This window comes from Sorex araneus, chromosome 3 (genome assembly GCF_027595985.1).
Source record: "Sorex araneus isolate mSorAra2 chromosome 3, mSorAra2.pri, whole genome shotgun sequence".
Classification (NCBI taxonomy): domain Eukaryota; kingdom Metazoa; phylum Chordata; class Mammalia; order Eulipotyphla; family Soricidae; genus Sorex; species Sorex araneus.
Genome location: NC_073304.1, coordinates 222,067,468 through 222,084,296, shown reverse-complemented (window position 1 = coordinate 222,084,296; position 16,829 = coordinate 222,067,468). Strand labels below are relative to the sequence as shown.

The following is a 16,829-nucleotide window of genomic DNA, read 5'->3' as shown; positions in this document are numbered from 1 at the left end:
CACTTAAGGCCTTCCCCGCTCTGGTTCTTGCCCAGATTCAGCGGATGGGCAGGGCCGGCGGGTCTCTAAGCGAAGGCGAGCTGGGCCTGAGCAAATGAGTATGAAGCCTGAGTCTGTGGAAAGCCCTTAGGAGACACACAACCAATAAATTACAAACACCCCCTCCCCCGCCCCCAAGCCCCTCCCACCCTGCATCCAAATCTACAACAGACTATGCATTGCCCCCCCTCCCAGGGCGGGTCCGGACTCGGACCCCTCTGTAACCAGAGTCTGTGGCTCTCTGTGTATTTGTTGAATGAATGAACGAGCAAATGAACGAGCATTTGGGAGGAGAGAACACACACTTCGGGGCCCTGAGTCCCCGCCATGCTCCCTCGGGGCTCCAGGTTCCAGAAGGTCCCTCCTTCACTGGTGCTCTCACCTTTGCCCTCCCTAGGACTCCTCCCTCTGCCCCAGAGGGCCCAGGTCACGGTGGGAGAGCAGGAAGCGAGGGGAGGATAGCAGGCCAGGTTCCACCCCAGGGGCTGAGCTCAGGAGCTTTGGGGAGGGGTGGGGCGGGGGCCTTAGAGACCTACTCCCAGAATTTACAAAGCCCCTGGGGCCCAAGCAATAGCATAAGGCGTAGGAAGCTTGCCTTACACATGACTGACCCGGGTTCAATACCCGAAACCCCACATGGTTCCCCAAGCCCAGCTAGGCAGCCCGGAGTGATTCCTGAGTTAGCCCTGAGCATGTGGGGTGTGGGCTTCCCCCCTCCCCACCCCAAGAAAAAAATTTTTTACAAAGCCCCTTTCACATTTCTCTTTGGTCCTCAGCCACCATCTTGGAGCCTGGGTGTTCTTATCATTATACCCATTTTACAGATGAGGAAGCAGAGACCGTAGAGATCCAGGGACTTCCCAAGGTCACATAGCCAAAAGGAATGAGAACATTCCAACCCCCCCCCCCCCCCGCCCCGAATACAGCCCCACTTTGTGCCATGAGGAGGTGGGGCTCAGACCAAAGTCTTCCAGCATGATGCCCCATATGACAATATGGCAGAGGAGGGGTGGCAGAGCAAACCTCCAAACAGGGACGCTCTGGGCTCCAGCCAGAAAAGCCATTCTCCCCTTGGGAAAGACTTCCTGGCTTCTGCCTCCCCGAAGGGGCCTCTGCTGTGGTTCTGGAAGGGATCGGAGGGCCCAGGAAGTGCCCCTGAATTTCTGCTTTTCCTGGGAGAGTGGCAGGCAGGTTGGCGGGGGGGCACCAGGGGCCTGTGGCCCCCTTTACACAGGCATAGGCACCTCGTCGTACTCATCCTGACCTTCCTCCTCGTCAAAGGTGGCCTTGGCATCGTCGGCATCCAGCTAGAGGGGTGAGGGAGAGGGGGAGAGAGCACGGGGTGGGTGAGCCCTCCCCCGCACAGACGGGCACCCGGGGGTCAGCGGGAGCGGCTCTCGTCCTGGACGAGTCCCAGCCAGCCCCTCTGGCCCGAGGCTTGGTACTGGTCAGTGGTTTCAAAGGATGCGGAGGGCAGAGGAGATGACCCAAAGGGATGACCCCCCCCTCAGCTGCGTCCCCAGCACCCCCTGGTCCCTCGGGAGAGGCCTGTTCCCAGACCCGTGCCACTAGGCCCTGAGCACCACTGAGGGTGGCTAAAACACTGAAAAAAGAGGAGCCTTACAGCGGGGAGGGGGTTTGTCTTGCACAAAGCCAACAGGGCTCGATCTCCGCATCCCACACGGTCCCCCGAGCCACGCCAGGAGTGATTCCTTGAGCACAGAGCCAGGAGTAACCCTGAGCAGTGCCAGGTGTGGCCCCCAAACAAAACCCAGTGAGGAGACCCGGAAGAGGGGTGGCCCTGTGGGAAGCCCACAGTGATCGGGGTCTGGGGAAGAATTCCACGGGAGGAGCAACGGTCCCAACGGTCCCAGGAGGGCCAGCGAAGGCTGCTGCTCAGCAGCGGGGAACGGGGCCCTTCTGGACTCCCTCCCCGCCCCTTGTCACTGCCACCCGCTTGGCAAAGGGGAGCAAAGGCCAGGGCCTGTCGGGGGATATGGCCACGCCGGGACTGGACCAGGCGCCAGCCCAGGCCTCGCCACAGCCTCCCTTTGCCTGAGGCCGCCCTGCCCGGCTCTGCAGCACCCCCAGCCCAGCAGGGCCCTCCCCGCCCCGACCCGCCCCCCGCCACTCACACACTGGAGCTCCAGGTTCCGGAAGATGAGCGGCAGCAGGAGACGCCGCAGGGGCACGGTGAGGATGAGGATGAAGGGCAGCGCCAGCGAGGTGGCGGGGAAGGTCTTGGCCGCCCACAGCACGGCCAGGCAGACGATCTGGATGGCCGTGAACAGGTGCATGCGCCAGGTCTTCACCTGCGGGCACGGAGCCGGTTGGTAACTGCCTGCCGCCCCGCTCCCCTCCCCGCCCCCCGTTTCCAGGCGTCCCCCCCGGGAGGGTACCCGCTTGACGTAGGGCACGTCTGGGTGGTGCTTGGGTGGCTTGAACAGAAGCAGGATCCGGTCGAAGAGCTGGATGCCGCTGAGCGAGGTGACCCCCATGTACAGGAAGATGCCGAACAGCACGGCCAGCGGGATTCGGGACAGGATGGGCCCCATGAGGATGGACAGGCCTGTCGGGACAACGCGCATCAGCCGCAGGCCACGGGCCTCCAGCACGGTCACTGAAACCACAGAGCCCTTCCGTAGGCGTCACCCCCGGGAGAGAGCAGTAGGGCTCAGCGAGGGGAGGCCATGTGCTGCGGTCACACAGCTGGGAAGGGCAGAGCCAGGCCCGTCACCCCGCCCCCCCGGGCCCTCAAGGTCAGAGCAGGCCCCTTCCCACGCACCCCAGTCTAGAGAACCTTCATCACCCTCCCCTCTGGATCCCAGCCCTCCAGAAATTTCCGGCCTCTTTGTCAGCACCCACCAGGCTGGACTCTCTGCCACCTGGGCCAACCCCAGGGGCCCCTCTCTTCTCCCCTCTTACGCCTGGAGCACTGTCCCTTATACTCGCCAGGCTACAGAGACCCCAGGGATTGCTAATGAGTCTTCATGGTGCATCATGGAAACTGAGGCACGGCGGGATTTTTGACCCCAGTGGGGGGCTGTCTCTGCCCTCTACTGGGAGGCTCTGACACGGGGTCCTATGCAGAGCAGACCTTCATATGGGGACTCCTTGGTCCCAGCTCAGAAGCCATCCCAGGCCCCATTCCCACCTGTGAATAATCCAGGCTGGAAAGCGTGTGGGGGGGGCTGCAGGGGCCCTGGACCCTTGGGGACGGGCAGTGTTTAGGGGGGGGGACAGTGCGGGGCGCACTCACCCACGAGCAGGGAGACCAGGAGCCCGCTGATCCGCTGCTCTTTCACCTCCTGGATCTGTGCGGGTGCCCCGGGGCTGCTGGCTTTGCCCATGACGGTGAGGGCATTGGCGTGGGTGACGGAGCGCACGGTGGTGGCACTGAGCCAGGGCATCCCGAAGAGAGCGGCCACCCCGCCCATGCCCATGACCAGCAGCAGGTCCAGATGGAAGCCCGAGCCCTTGACCATCTTGCGCTCGGGTTTGCTGACAATCAGCCTAGGGGAGGGATGGGGGAGGGGTAAGCCCCGCCCCGTCCCGCACATTGTCCTGCCCTCCCCGTTGGCACCTGTTTGACTTTTTATGCCCTTGATGTCCATGCTTCCTCTGCCTCCCCTGCCCATCTAGAGACCCTCAAGGAGGGGACTCCTAAGGGCAGGAGAAGGTCCACAGACAAACTGAGCCAAGGCCCGTGGAACAAACTCTGGGAGCTTTACTGGTCCGGGCATCACCCAGCATCTGGCACCGAAGGTCTCCTCCTCCCTCCCCCTTCCTCCCTCCCTTCCTCTCCCTCCCTTCCTCTCCCTCCCTTCCTCTCCTTCCCTTCCTCCCCTCCCTTCTCCTTCCTCCCTCCCCCTTCCTCCCTTCCTTCCTCTCCTTCCCTCCCTCCCCCTCCCTCCATTCCCCTTCTTCCCTCCCTTCCTCTCCCTCCTCCCCCTTCCTCTCCTTCCCTCCCTCCCCCTCCCTCCCTTCTTCTCCCTCCCCTCATTCACTCTCTCACTCTCACTCCCTTCCTCTCACTCTTCTCCCTCCCTCTCTCTCTCCCTCTCTTCCTCTCTCTCTCTCCCTCTCTCTCTCCCTTTCTTCCTCTCTCTCTCTTCCTCTCTCTCTCTCCCTCTCTTCTCTCTCTCTCTCTCTCCCCCATGCCCCCTCTTCTTTTTTATTTTAAGTCTTAGGAATACAGAATCTCAGCCTCCATCTCTGCGTTTTGGCCTTATGTCCCAGAGCCTTTGTGTTTGGGCATCTTCCGATAATACTCAGGGGACCATAAGGATCCAGCCCAAGCCCCTGACATACACTCCAGCCCATGGAGCACTCTTTCTAGCCCCCGTAATTCTTCTTCTTCTTCTTTTTTAAATTTTGTGGCGTATTCGATATGCCAAAAACAGTAACAACAAGTCTCACAATGGAGACGTTACTGTTGCCCGCTCGAGCAAAACGATGAACAATGGGATGACAGTGCTACAGTGCAGGTTTGGTTTGGGGCCTCACCCAGTGATGCACAGGGGTTACTCCCGGCTCTGTGCTCAGGAATTACTCCTGGCAGTGCTTGGGGGAACCATATGGGATGGTGGGAATCAAATTCGAGTCGGTGTGTGTAAGGCACACGCCCTACCTGCCGTGCTATCTCTCCAGCCCCCGTAACTATTTTCCGTGAAGAGGGCTCCCTAAAAGATACCTCCTCTGGCCCTGCAGAGTCAGAATCTGCCTGTCGCTGTCCCTGCTGCCGAGGAGGCCACGTGCCCCAGGCACGGTCCGCGCTGTCCCTTTCCTCCCTGTCCCTTTCCTCCCCGCCCTGCCCTCCTGGCCCTTACGTGGTGATCTGGGACTCGAGGAAGATGAGGATGAAGACGAGCAGGGCAGGCAGGGCAGAGGCGAACATCATCCAGATGGGGAACTGGGAATACAAGCCCAGCGGGTGGATGACCCAGCCCCGGGCTGAGGAGTTGGACACGGTGAAGCCTTTGGGCACGCTGAGTTTCTGCGGGGAGTCGGGGGCAGAGTAAGAACACGGGGGCGGGGGCAGTAGTGGGGACAGAGGGAGCCCAGCTTCTGGGGACCTGGAAACTGATTTTTTTTTTTTTTTTGCTTTTTGGGTCACACCTGGCGATACACAGAGTTACTCCTGGCTCTACACTCAGGAATTACTCCTGGCGGTGCTTAGGGGACCATATGGGATGCTGGGAATCGAACCTGGGTCGGCCGCCTGCAAGGTAAATGCCCTACCCACTGTGCTATCGCTCCAGCCCCCTGATCTTTTTCTGGTCTTGTTTTTTCCGGGCCACACCCAGTGGTGCTCGGGGTTTACTCCTGGCTCTGTGCTCAGGGATCACTCAGGGGACCCAATAGGATGCTGGGGATTGAACTCAGGTTAGCTGCATATAAGGCAAGCTCCCTCCCCACTGCACTATCGCCCCAGCCCCGGAAACTAATCTCGATTCCCAGCTTTGTACTCAGCCCTGGCCTCGTGTCCTTCCGTACATCCTCTCATTCCCAGCCTGACAGGTGGCTCAGCGAGGTTATGTAACTTGTCCTGTGTCACACAGCTCTCGGTAGAACCGAGGGACTGAGATTCTTCCCTACTGCCCTGGCTTAGAGAGTGAGAGACCACCTGATCCAGCCCCCTACTCGAACCACAGTGGCCCTGGAGGGTTATGGGAAGAACATGGGGTTCCTGGGGGGGGTGTGCAGGGATAGGCTAAGGGTCATGCTAGCTCCAGGCTTGGGAAAGTGCCTGGGGAGAGACGGCAGGCTGGGGTGCGGGGGTGTGAAATGAGGGGCTGGGGACAAGAGTCACCTGCGTGTAGGTGTCCTGGATGAAGGTGTCCACCACGACCATGATCAGGATGGAGATAGGAACCCCGAAGTCCCCAATGACCCGTCGCAGCTGAGGGAAGGAGGAAGAACCAGTGCTCAGGGCCCCATGCACCCCCTCTGGCCCCATCTTCATCGGTGCCTAGGACCCCCAGTGGGCCTGCTCCGGTCACCTTCCCCTCACACGCCCTAGCTCTGCCCAGGGCTCCTCTATCCCTTCCCTCCCTTCCCAGGGAGCCCTTGCAACAAGCCTCCAAATGCCAGGACTCCATTTCACCCATGGGGAAACCAGCTCGCCACTGGGCTTTCGGCCTGGGCTTGCTGAGAGGGAGGGGGCCTGGCCTGAAGAGAAAACTTCTGAGTGAGGAGGGGGACGGGGAGGTTAGAGACTGAGAGTGGGATTCCAGGGTGAGCGCAGGGGTTACTGGCACTGGGGCCGCTGTGGACTGGGCTAGGACAGGCAGGGGGGAGTGCCCACCTTGCCAGGGAAGTAGGAGCTATTCTTGAACTTGCGCAGCGTCATGGCCAAAAAGAAGGTCCCAGCCATGAGCACAAGAGAGAGCAGGGCTGTGTTGGGCAAAGGGGCCTCGGGCTTGGGTATCACGTTCACGTTGTGATCATAATTCTTCTGCAGTGGGTGGTCTTGAAAGATCTGCAGTAAAAGACAAAGCATCTTGTTTCTACCCACCATTTCACCTTTCATCCATCTCCCATCCATCCATCTACTGATCCATCTCCCATTCATTCATCCATCCATCCATCATCACCCATCCATCCATCCATCCATCACCCATCCATCATCTCCCATCCACCCATCCATCATCACCTATCCATCACCACCCATCCATCCATCCATCATCATCCATTCATCCGTCCATCCATCATCATCCATCCATCCATCCACCCACCCACCAAGCCATCCATCTCCCCTCCATCATTCTATCCTCCCATCTCCCACCCATCCATCCACCCATCCACGCACTTATCCGTCCTCTGATCCACCCAGCCCCCATCCACCCACCCATCCGTTCATCCACCCACCCGCCCAACCCATCCCCCTCTCTACTTCCCAACCTCCTCTCCTCCCTTCTTCCATCCATCCACCCACCGATCCGTCCATGTACTTAATTTCCCCTTAGCTGGGGATGGAGGGGCAGTCTACCACCTGGTTTTAATAGGAGTGAGGACCAGACTAGAATCGGGGTGGGTCATAGAGGCAGCGAGGGTGTGGGGGTGTCCCTGTGAGGCATGAGGAGGCTGGAGGGGAGGAACCTAGTGCTAAGGAGCTTCCTGGCAAGGGCTCTGGAGGCTCGGAAACAGAGAGCTCCAGTCCCTAAGACTCGGGGGGCAGACACACACCGCCCACCCTCCCCCCATATCCATTGTGGGTCCTGGCGGAGTGGAGGATCGTGGAGCCAAGGATAGAGGGGCCTCCATCCACATGCGCTGTCATTCTGGGGGGCAAATGTGGGGAAAGGAATGGGTATCAGGGTGTCCCGGACTTCCTCATTCTCCGTCTCACTTCATCCTTCTGTGGACAAGGGCAAACGGGGGCGACTGTCTTGTGCACAGTCCCAGCACGGGTACCTAGGCAGCAGCTGTCCACAGGTATGTTGTGGCAGTCACATAAGTGGGCACCCCAGTGTCCCACAGACCTGGGCGAAGGCTCCCGGGGTGCCAGGGTCCCCGAGCACACCCATGCTTCCGGATCCTCCTGCGGACGCCCACCTTGATCAGCTTCTTGAAGGTCTCAAAGATGAAGATGAGGGAGATGAGGAAGGAGAAGATCTCCTGGGTGTAGCGGGAGATGAAGCGGACCAGGAAGCTGCCCTCGAAGGCCACCACCAGCATCACCAGCAGGATGAGCCAGAAGCCGACCCACACGCGGCCCACGATGTACTCCAAGCCGTTGTCGTTACAGAACTGTGAGGGGCAGTGGGAGGGGAGGGGTCAGCTGGGGCCCCGGGGCTCAGGCCGGGGTGGGGGGGTGGGAAGGCTGGCCGCAGGGGGGCGGCGGGGGGGGACGGAGCTACCGCAAAGAAGGCCTCCTCGAACACAAGCAGCGGGCCTGAGAAACCGACCACCAGCAGCGGCTGTGCGCCCAGCAGCGCGAACAGGATGCCCTGCACGGCCGTGGAGATGAGCAGCTCCGATACCCCCATCTGGTTCTGGGTCTTCTCTCCTGTGTGTGGGGGGGCGCAACTGCCGGCTCAGGCTTGGGTGGGCGGCGCCCACCACCCTGCCCCCTCCTCCCACCAGAGCCTTTCTCAGCCCGAGACTCAGAGGTCACATGAGGAGTCAGGGCTGACCCGATGGAGGGGGCCTGAGGGTCTGGGGTGAGGGGCTGGGGGTACTCAGGGGGCACGGAGGGGCACAGACTGACCCAGGAGGCCCCCAAACGTGATGGCAGGTGACAGGGCAGCGAAGTAGATGAAGATGACAGCAGCCAGGACCTGGGGGCTGAGTGCGTCCGTGATGTCGCTCAGGTAGTGGGGGTAGCGGCGCCGGATGTCACGCACCAGGCCCCCGAAGAAGTGCCCTGTGCGCTGCAGAGGGTCGTCTGCAGCGGCGGCTCCTGGGTCCCCACCGAGGTCTGCAGAGAACGACAGGCCTGGGGTGACCCGGAGAAGGGCGGGCGGGGGCGGGGCTGGGCTGGGCGGGGGCTGGGCGGGGGCGGGGCCTACCGAGGCCCTTGTAGAAGCTGGGGTCCGGCTGGGCCGCGCTGGGCAGGTACCGCCTCCGCAGCAGCTCCTGCTGCACCGGCACCAGGCTGAGCAGGGCCTGCTCCGAGGGCACGTCGGTGGGAGGCAGCACCAGGCTGCAGTCCAGGAAGCCCTCCAGGTTGCGCACCAACTCCCCCCGGCTCTGGGCCAGGTAGGCGTCTGTGCGGAACACCTGTGGGCAGCAGAGGGGTCAGCGCGACCAGGAGTGACCCCTGCAGAGAAGCCGGGAGCCCTCTCCCAGCTCCCCGCGGGCTTGTCCTAGCCCCCCCCCTCCCCACCACCACCATCAAAGGACCCGGAAGGACTCAAGCGAAGCCAAGTGGACCGAGCGAGAGCAAACCGGGCCGAACCAGGTGGAGGCCGGTCGGCGCGGCTGGGCCCACCGGGCCGGATCGGGCAGGGCAAAGCCACGTGGGGTGGGTGTGAACCAGCCGGTGTCACACCACGGGAGCGAAGGACGCAGCGGGTGAGCCCGGCCTGCCTCACCCGCTCAGACATGAGGGTGGCGGCCGCCCGGCCCAGCTGCGTGTAGTTGGTGTGAGGGTCCTCGGGGCCCAGCAGCACGACGAGGAAGCGCACGGGCACCGGCAGCTCCACGGCGTCCAGCTCCACGGCGTCCCGCAGCCGCACGAAGCCCAGCACCTGGCGCTCCAGGAAGGAGGCGCGGCCTGGGGGGACGCGCAGAGGGCAGGGGTCAGGGGGCCTGGGGCGCCCGGCTGCACGACTCAGGGAGGGGTGGGCCAAGGGGTCCTGCCTCTTACCCACGAGCACCAGCGTGGCCTCTGAGTCCGGGGGGAGCTTCTCCAGGACTCCTGATGCCGAGCGTCCCTCGCCGCCCCCCTCGCCCTGGGGAAACGGCACCGTCAGGGGGAGCCTCTAGCCCTGCCCAGGAGACCTGAGCATCCAGCCCTCCCTCGCCCTTCCTTCCCTTCCCTCTGTCCACCGCCCCCTCCCCCCGCACCCTGTGCCATCCCACCTGTTGGCAGAAGAGCTGGGTCTCCAGCGAGGGGCTTTGGGGGAGCAGGGGCTGCGAAGGCTCCCCGGAACGCGCCACCACCGTGGGCTTCACACCTCCCAAGGCTGCCAGGTCTCCAGCATGGCTGTGGGCCGGGGGCTGCGTGAGCTATGTGGGGGGGGGCGGGGCCTCGGCAGAGGGGGTGGTGGGAGGGGCCAGGGCTCGATCCCTGGGCAGAGCCAGGAGACCCCAGGGAAGGCTGGAGACTAGGCTTAAGCGGGGCTCTGAAGGAACCAGAACCAGCCTGTTTGTGTTTGTTTTGTTTTATTTCATTTTGTTGGGGTTTGGGGCCACACCAGGCGGTGCTCAGGGCTGACTCCTGGTTCGGAGCCCAGGCATCACACTCCTAGTGGGGCTTGGGGAAACCCTAGGGGTGCCTGGGGTAGACCCCAAGCCAGCCAGCAGCAAGGCCAGGGCCTCCCCACTGTGCTATCACTCTGGCCCTGGGGTGTTTCTGGGTTGGGTTTTTTGGGGGTCACACCCAGCAGTGCTGGGGGCCATGCGGGACTGGGAGCAAACCAGGGTTCTTGCTCATCAAATTGGGTTCCAGCCCTTATGGGGCCTCCCTGGCACCCTGAGCAGAGCCAGAGGGGATGGCGGGAAGGGCCTTGGCATCTGCCCTCCCGGAGACAGTGGCCCCGGCTCTGAGTGAGGAGACAAGCAGACGCCGCTGTGGGTCCTGGCCTGCGAGAGGTGCACCCGCGCCTCCCTTCCCTGGAGACGGGCGGGCGGGAGCGGAGGAGGGGGGCGGCGCGTACCTGTGTTGCAGCAGCAGGACCCTCAGCAGCTCGTCCCGGTCTTGAGGCCGGACCTGCTCCTCAAAGACAAATCTGTCCAGCAGCTGGTTGGCCACCCCGGCCAGGGAGGTCTCCTGCAGGTCCAGGAGGACGGAGCCTGCAAGCGAGCCGGCAGCAGCGGCAGGGGGGAGGTGAGCGGCACAGGGGGCCCGCAGCCCGCCCCCCAGCCTCCGAGGCGGGCATTCCTGGGGTGGGGGGGCTCACCCTTGGCGAAGGCCCTCTGCAGCTCCAGTAGGCTCCAGAAGGTGAGGTAGGAGAGGTGTGGGCGGCCCCACGCCCCGTCCGGGCCCAGGTTCTCCTCCAGCCGCACCCAGCGCCCGGCCTCCATCCAGCGCAGCTCCTGGTTCTTCTCGTCCATCACCAGCTCCTGCAGCTCCACGTAGACCTGGCACGGGCTGGAGTTAGGGGCGGGGGGGGGGTGCGGCGGGGGTGGGGGGCCTGTGGGGGCCCCTCACCAAGCTCCCATAGGTGTTGTCTGGAGGCTGGGGGGGGACGACACTGCAGGGTGGGGTGGGACCCACACACGCTCCTGTTTGAGTCTCTTGCTGGGAGCCCGTGGGGAGAGGACGCAAGGCCCGTCATATCGGACCCCAGCCTCCTGGCCAGGCCTCCGGCCCCATTTCAGGGCAGTTGTGGAGGGCAGCTAAAGTGTGTATGTGTGTGGGGGGGGAGGGGGGTTCCCCAGGCACCCTTGGGTGACGTCTCTGGAGCTCTGGGCTCTCCTGGGGGCAGGGGACCTCGCTGAAGCAAAGTCCCTTCCTGAGCCGTGAGGCAGCCCGTGCCCGGCATGGCCGTGGGGGCCTGGGCAGAGGAGGGTGGCCCTGCCCCAGGGAGCCCCGGGAGGCCTGTCTTCGGCAGCCCCCTCAGGGCACGTCCCTTCTAGCTCCTACCCCCCATCTTTTCCGGGCCCTGCTTTGGGGGTCCCTCATCTGAAGCCCTCCCTCTGTGGCTCCCTGCCCCGGGTCCAGTGGCGGGTCCCTGACCGTGGGGGGCAGCGGGGTCCTCACCTCGTGGGTGCCTGGCTGTGATGTCGTCTGATACTCAGTGACCGTCTGCTCGGCGACGTACACTGAAACCCAGGGGCCAGTTAGTGTGGCCCCCGCAGTCCATCCTGCAGGCGCCCCTGCACCCCCACCCACCAGGAGCCGGGGGCAGCGGGGAGGACGCCCCCTCGGGCCCATCCCCAATCCCTGCTGCCTGCTCGGCTACCGTGAGGGCCTGTTCCCAGCCCAGCCTAGTCCTGTCCTGTGGCTCCCCTTGGAGCACTGCAGCAGGAGAGGCCCCAGGGCCCTCCACGATGCTGGTGGGGTGTCTCCCCCACCACGAATGGTGAGGCCTGAGGGGCGGCGAGGAGGCCGGGGCACCCCTCGCTCACCACCGTCAGCGACCCCTTCCCTGCCTCTGGCCCACCTGCCTCCCAGATCCTGCCAGCCTAGAAGCTTCTCACGGCCTCTGCCTGCGCGCCAGTGCCAGGGTGGGGTCTGCCCCTTATATGTCCCCCGGCCCCGGCCCCCCCGTGCCCAGAGGGGCCCTGGCCTTCCATGCCAAGTGCTAGCACTTGAGTTCCTGTTGACAGTAAACAGGGGCTTGCCAGGGGCTCCCCACCAAGACCTTGGCAGGCCCGAGAGGTTTCCTGATGTCTCTCTGCGACCCCCCCACGGCCCCCCACTTCTCGCTGAGCCCCCTAGAGGGACCTGTGCTCCCAGAAGAGGCCCAGCACCCGGCCTGAAGCCCGGCCTCGGGTGGGCATGGGGGCGGGCCCCCACCTTCGTCCAGACAGACCGGCGGCCCCCCATCTCAGGGGCATGGTGACGGGTCACTGGCCCCGTCCCCACCAGGGCGCCTCCTGTGATCATTTCAAACAAAAGTCTGTTTATGTGCCAATCACCCAGGATTGTGGGCGAGCTGACCCGGGCAGGGAGGAGCGGGGACGGCGAGTTCCCAACTGTCCCGACAGGGCTTGGCGGCTCATCCCGGGGCGAGGGGCGGGCGGGGGGCGCTCACCTGCTGTCTCGTCCACCACTACCTGGGGCACGGGGAGCCCCGGGTCTTCATATTCCTCCGGCCCCATTATCTCCTCCAGCCTTTCCTCGTAATCCTCCTGTGGAGAGAGGCCATTGAGGGGGCTGTGAGGGTCCCTGCCCCGTGCGGACAGACCCCCCCAGCCGGCTCCCCACATCCCCAGCACCCCGGCCACCCCCTGCACTTACCTGTGAGTCCCCCATGGCACTGTCCTGGGTGTGCGATGATGGTCCGAGTGTCTGCAGTGGGTGGTCTCAGCCCCCAGCATAACCCGCCCTGCGGGTTCCTGTGAGGAGGTGTGGGGCAGAGGCTGAGGGGGCTGCAGAGCAGCTGGGGTCCCCTGCAGATGGGGCTGCATTTGGGTACAGGGGGATTCCAGGGGGAAGTGGCAGGTCAGTTGGAGGAAGTCGGGGTGGGAGTGAGGAAGGCACGGGGTTGGGTGGGGGTGGAGGGGAAGCCTGGACGGCATTGATCTGGGGGTGTCTGGAGAGCAAGTGTCCTTCAGTCCCAACTCGTTCCCTGTCCTCCCCCCCGCCCCGCCGCCCAGTGCTCCCTGGCTCTTCTTCCTGCCCGTCTCCAGGACCAGCCGATGCTGGGAGTACGGCAGGGCCCTCCCTGAGGGGCTGAGCGCCTCCCCCAGATCCCGCTTTCTCTGGGCAGGGCAGCAGTGTCCTTGGTGAGGGCCACAGTGAGAGGCCCGCAGGTTCTTGATGATGGGACCCCGACTTTATTTATTTAGTTTGCTTTTGAATTCTGTCTCTGGTTCTGCCCCACAATCTTACTATTTTTCTTTTTGGGTCACACTCAGCGATGCTCAGGGGTTACTCCTGGCTCTGCACTCAGGAATTACTACTGTGGTGCTCGGGGGACCGTAGGGGATGCTGGGAATCAAACCTGGGTCGTCCGCGTGCAAGGCAAACGCCCTACCCACTGTGCTACTGCTCCAGCCCTGCTGTCCCACAATCTTCCACCCGTCTCCTGACCAAGCCCTTCCAACCCCAGGGCCGTTGCACCTTCATGCAGGGCTCTCCCCTCTGCCCCAGCATCACTTCTGCACATTCCTCCCTGACCCCTCTCTCAGTCTCGGGTTTTCTGATACTCTTTGTGTCTCTACTCTTGGCCACACCCCTTATAGGGAGCCCTCGAGGTCCTGGGTCCCGCTGACCCAAGCTGTCCAAAGTCCCCACTCCTAGAGGCGCTGAGAAGTGACCGTCAGAATGACTTTGGGGACTGGTAGAGAGAGAAAACAGCGGGGAGGGCATTTGCCTTGTGTGCGGCCCACCCCAGTACGATCCCTGGCATCCCATTTGGCCCCCTGAGCACTGGCAGGTGTGTTTCCTGAGGAACAGAAGCAGAGCCAGGAGGAACCCCTGAGCATCACCGGGTGTGGCCCCAAAACAAACATACCAAAAAGAAAAAAGGAACGACTGTCCGGGTAGCTTGGGGCTCTGCGAGCAGGGAGCCGGGGTGACGGGGGCACAGCAGAAGCCCCTGCAGGGCTGAACCCCACACGCCAGGGGGCCCTGTGCTCTCTCGCCTTGTAGGCGCCGCCCAGCCCTCAGCAGGTCCGGGGCAGAGGGGGGCGGCGCGCACCTCACTCCCGGCTGGCAGGAGGGCAAGGGCGGGTGCAGGGGTGGGGCGGGACAGTGGCTGGGACTCGGGGGTCAGGACAGCGTTCTGAGGCCTCGGGACTCGGCAGGGAAGCCTCACTCCACCTGCTCTTAAGTTCCCGGCCCTGACTGGGGAGACCAGCCGGGGCACATGAGGTGCCAAGTGGCTCGGGGGCTGGCCTGTCCCCCCACACACCCCAGTCATGCTCGGAATGTGCCGGGTGCCAGGGCTCTGTCTGGCGGGAGGAAGAGTAGGTCTCATTGTTGGCTGCAGCGGGGTGTGTCTGGGGACAGGGATGGCTCCCCGGGCACCTGCGGGGCCAGAGGAGCCCAGGCTGGAGACTTGGGGTCTGCAGCGGGGGTGAGAGGGCAGAGGGCAGCAGCGGGGCCAGGGATGACCCTCTCTGTGGGCAGCGGGGCCCTGCTGTAAGCACGGACCACGGCCGGGGCTGGACCCAGAATCACTTCTAGCCCTGGGGAGTGGCAATGTCCTCAGAGGGTCTCGAGCCCCGGGTGGGCGGTCCCTCCTGCCTGGGGTCTTGTCCCGGCCTTGCTCTGCTTCTCCTTTTCTGTACCCCCCCGCCGACCCCAGCCTCAGCCCCCCAAACCCCCTTAGTCTTTCTTCCTTCTCTAGCCTTGTCCCAGTCTGGCTCAGACCCCTCAGCCTCAAGGGTATTTTAGGGACCCACTCGCCAACCCCCCTGGGGCGTGGAACTGTGACCTTTGCGTCCCCTCTGGGGGCTGGGGTGGTGAGGGAGCCCCAGGGCCTGTGAAGTTGGGGGTCCCCTCTGCCTCTCTGCCACCCAGGGCCCTCGGTTCCTCTCCAGGACTCAGCTCCCTTCTGCCGCATGCGGGGGGCCTTTCCCCCAGGTCTGAGACCTCAGTGGGAGGGGAGAGAGAAGGGGGGAGACTCACGCCCAGCCAGACCCTTTGGGGTGCGCGCAGATTGCTGCCCCCGCCGGGCCGGGCATCCCCGCCCTGGGCAGCCCTTTCCTGCCCGGCGCTGATAAGAGCGGGTGCCCCACTGACGCCCCGAGTCTGGAAGTGTACCAAACACCTGGCCCGGCCAGCCAGCGGGGCCCGGCCAGATAAGGGGGCACACAGCGTCAGGGGCCGGGCGGAATCAGCTGCGGGACCAGCTGATGGCGGGAGCCCCACCTTTGTGTCTGCCCCCCCGCTCCGTGCCTGCCTGCCCGCTGTGCAGCCTCAGGAGTGAGCCGCTCTGTGAAGGGGTCACAGCACAGACCCCGTTTTACAGGAGAGAAACTGAGGTGGGACGGCTGGGGCTGGGCGCTGGGACTAAATCCTGGGCTCCAACTTCCCGCGCCAGCTCTGAAGGTCATGCCCAGTGGCCGTCCAGAAGGGAACAGCTCGTCATGGCTCTTGGTCGTCCGTGATGACCCTAAGGGCTCACAGCCCAGCCCTGCATGGACGGGGGGGTCTGTGTGACCCTGGGCAAGTGACTCCATCTCTTCGTGCCACTACAGGGTGGCATCACTGACCCCTCCTAGGAGGGCCCAGCACGGCACTCATGCTGCCCTGAGTCGGGGTTCCTCTGGCAGTGCTGGGGCTGGAACCCGGCTTCCTCCCACAGGGCAGGTACCCCCAGTGCCAGCCCACCTCAGAGCCAGGCAGTGACAGGCTCTGCCCGCTCCCCTAAAGATCTGTGTGTCCAGGACCGCGGCCACGCTGGCCCTCACACCCCCCCTGCCCCAATCGCCCTCCAGTTCCCACAGAATTTGCCTGGGAACCTCTCCCCCCCCAACGCAGCCAGGATGGACAGGGACAAGTGCCCCCCTGACTGTCCCTAAAGGGAGGCAGTGTCGCCCACAGCTGCCCTCTGAGGCGGACGTTGGGGCACCCCGTGCTCTGCAGAATGAGAATCTGGAGGCTGATCCCAGAGGCCAGGGCCAGGAACCCCCCACCCAGGGGACGAGCACTGTCCTCAGAGCACATGCTCCGGCCTTGCTCTCTCATGGTGGCCACCGCTGTCCCCAGCTGCAGGTGCCTGCGGGCCTGTGCCCTGAGGGTGACCCACACACCATAGCCTCACTCCACCCACCCGCCCCCCTGACGAGGTCGGGACTCGCTGCCTCCTGGAGCACAGACTGAGTCCGTGAGCCCTGGGGGCCGCCCCCTGCCCGCCGGCCCGGCTCACCTGCTCTCGAGTCTCGGGGTCCCCTGTGCCTCCTGCAGCCGCCTGTGTCCTCGGCGCCCAGCAGGCTGTGCTTGCTCTGACGGCGGCAGGTCCTGGCGCCCGCGCCCCGGGGCAGCTCGCAAACCCCTGACTCATGCCCCCGCCTCCTAATCTGCCCGCCCCACCAGCCCGGGAGCCCCTCTCCACCCCCCACCCCACTCCCAGGGGTGCTCGGTAAACAGGGTTATCTCTCACCCACATCTGGACAGCCCTGAGTCGGGCCCACTGCACCCCGGCCGCCCCCAAGGCTCCCCCACTGGCCCCTGGGACTCCCCCGTTCCCTGCAGAGTCGGGGTGACGGGGACCTCAGTGCTGGCTGCCTCCCCTGGGGCCTGCCCTCGGGTTTGGACGACCCTGTCCTGCCTCTGTCCGTCCTCCTCCTGGCCAGGTCTCAGCTCTGACCCGAGGATGCCCGGGCACCACCTCCTCCTCCTCCTCCTCCTCCTGGGGTCCTCCCTGGGGGCGGTGCTCCTCCACCCCGTGCCCACAGGCATCTGTGCTGGGCCCCCAGAATGGGCAGGCTCCTCCCGTCCCTGCCCTAGACTAGGGTGACAGCCTCTCTCTCCCCCAAGACCCCGTTGGCTCCCGAGCGTGGCC

General features: G+C 64.2%; 1 protein-coding gene across 1 annotated transcript; it reads right to left on the bottom strand.

Moving 5' to 3' along the window:
- Positions 1-976: 976 nt before the first annotated feature.
- On the bottom strand, positions 977-16,319 carry SLC4A1 (solute carrier family 4 member 1 (Diego blood group)). The gene is made up of 20 exons (XM_055132367.1): positions 16,194-16,319; positions 12,614-12,711; positions 12,408-12,504; positions 11,411-11,472; positions 10,608-10,788; positions 10,365-10,500; positions 9,568-9,691; positions 9,353-9,437; positions 9,078-9,259; positions 8,553-8,763; positions 8,252-8,461; positions 7,902-8,050; positions 7,597-7,791; positions 6,347-6,520; positions 5,852-5,941; positions 4,869-5,035; positions 3,299-3,552; positions 2,439-2,608; positions 2,175-2,351; positions 977-1,346 (listed from the first exon to the last, which is right to left on the bottom strand). The coding sequence occupies exons 2-20, from the start codon at positions 12,626-12,628 to the stop codon at positions 1,266-1,268; spliced, it is 2,760 nt and encodes a 919-aa protein (XP_054988342.1). The 5' UTR covers positions 12,629-12,711; positions 16,194-16,319; the 3' UTR covers positions 977-1,265.
- Positions 16,320-16,829: the final 510 nt, after the last annotated feature.

What these genes read in the sequence shown, in the direction of transcription:
- SLC4A1 (XM_055132367.1), bottom strand. An exon ending in CCTTCAAGAAGCTGATCAAG is followed by an intron (nt 6,521 to 7,596) that starts GTGGGCGTCCGC and finishes CTTTTACTGCAG; the next exon opens with ATCTTTCAAGACCACCCACT. An exon ending in ACGTGCCCTACGTCAAGCGG is followed by an intron (nt 2,352 to 2,438) that starts GTACCCTCCCGG and finishes CCGTGCCCGCAG; the next exon opens with GTGAAGACCTGGCGCATGCA.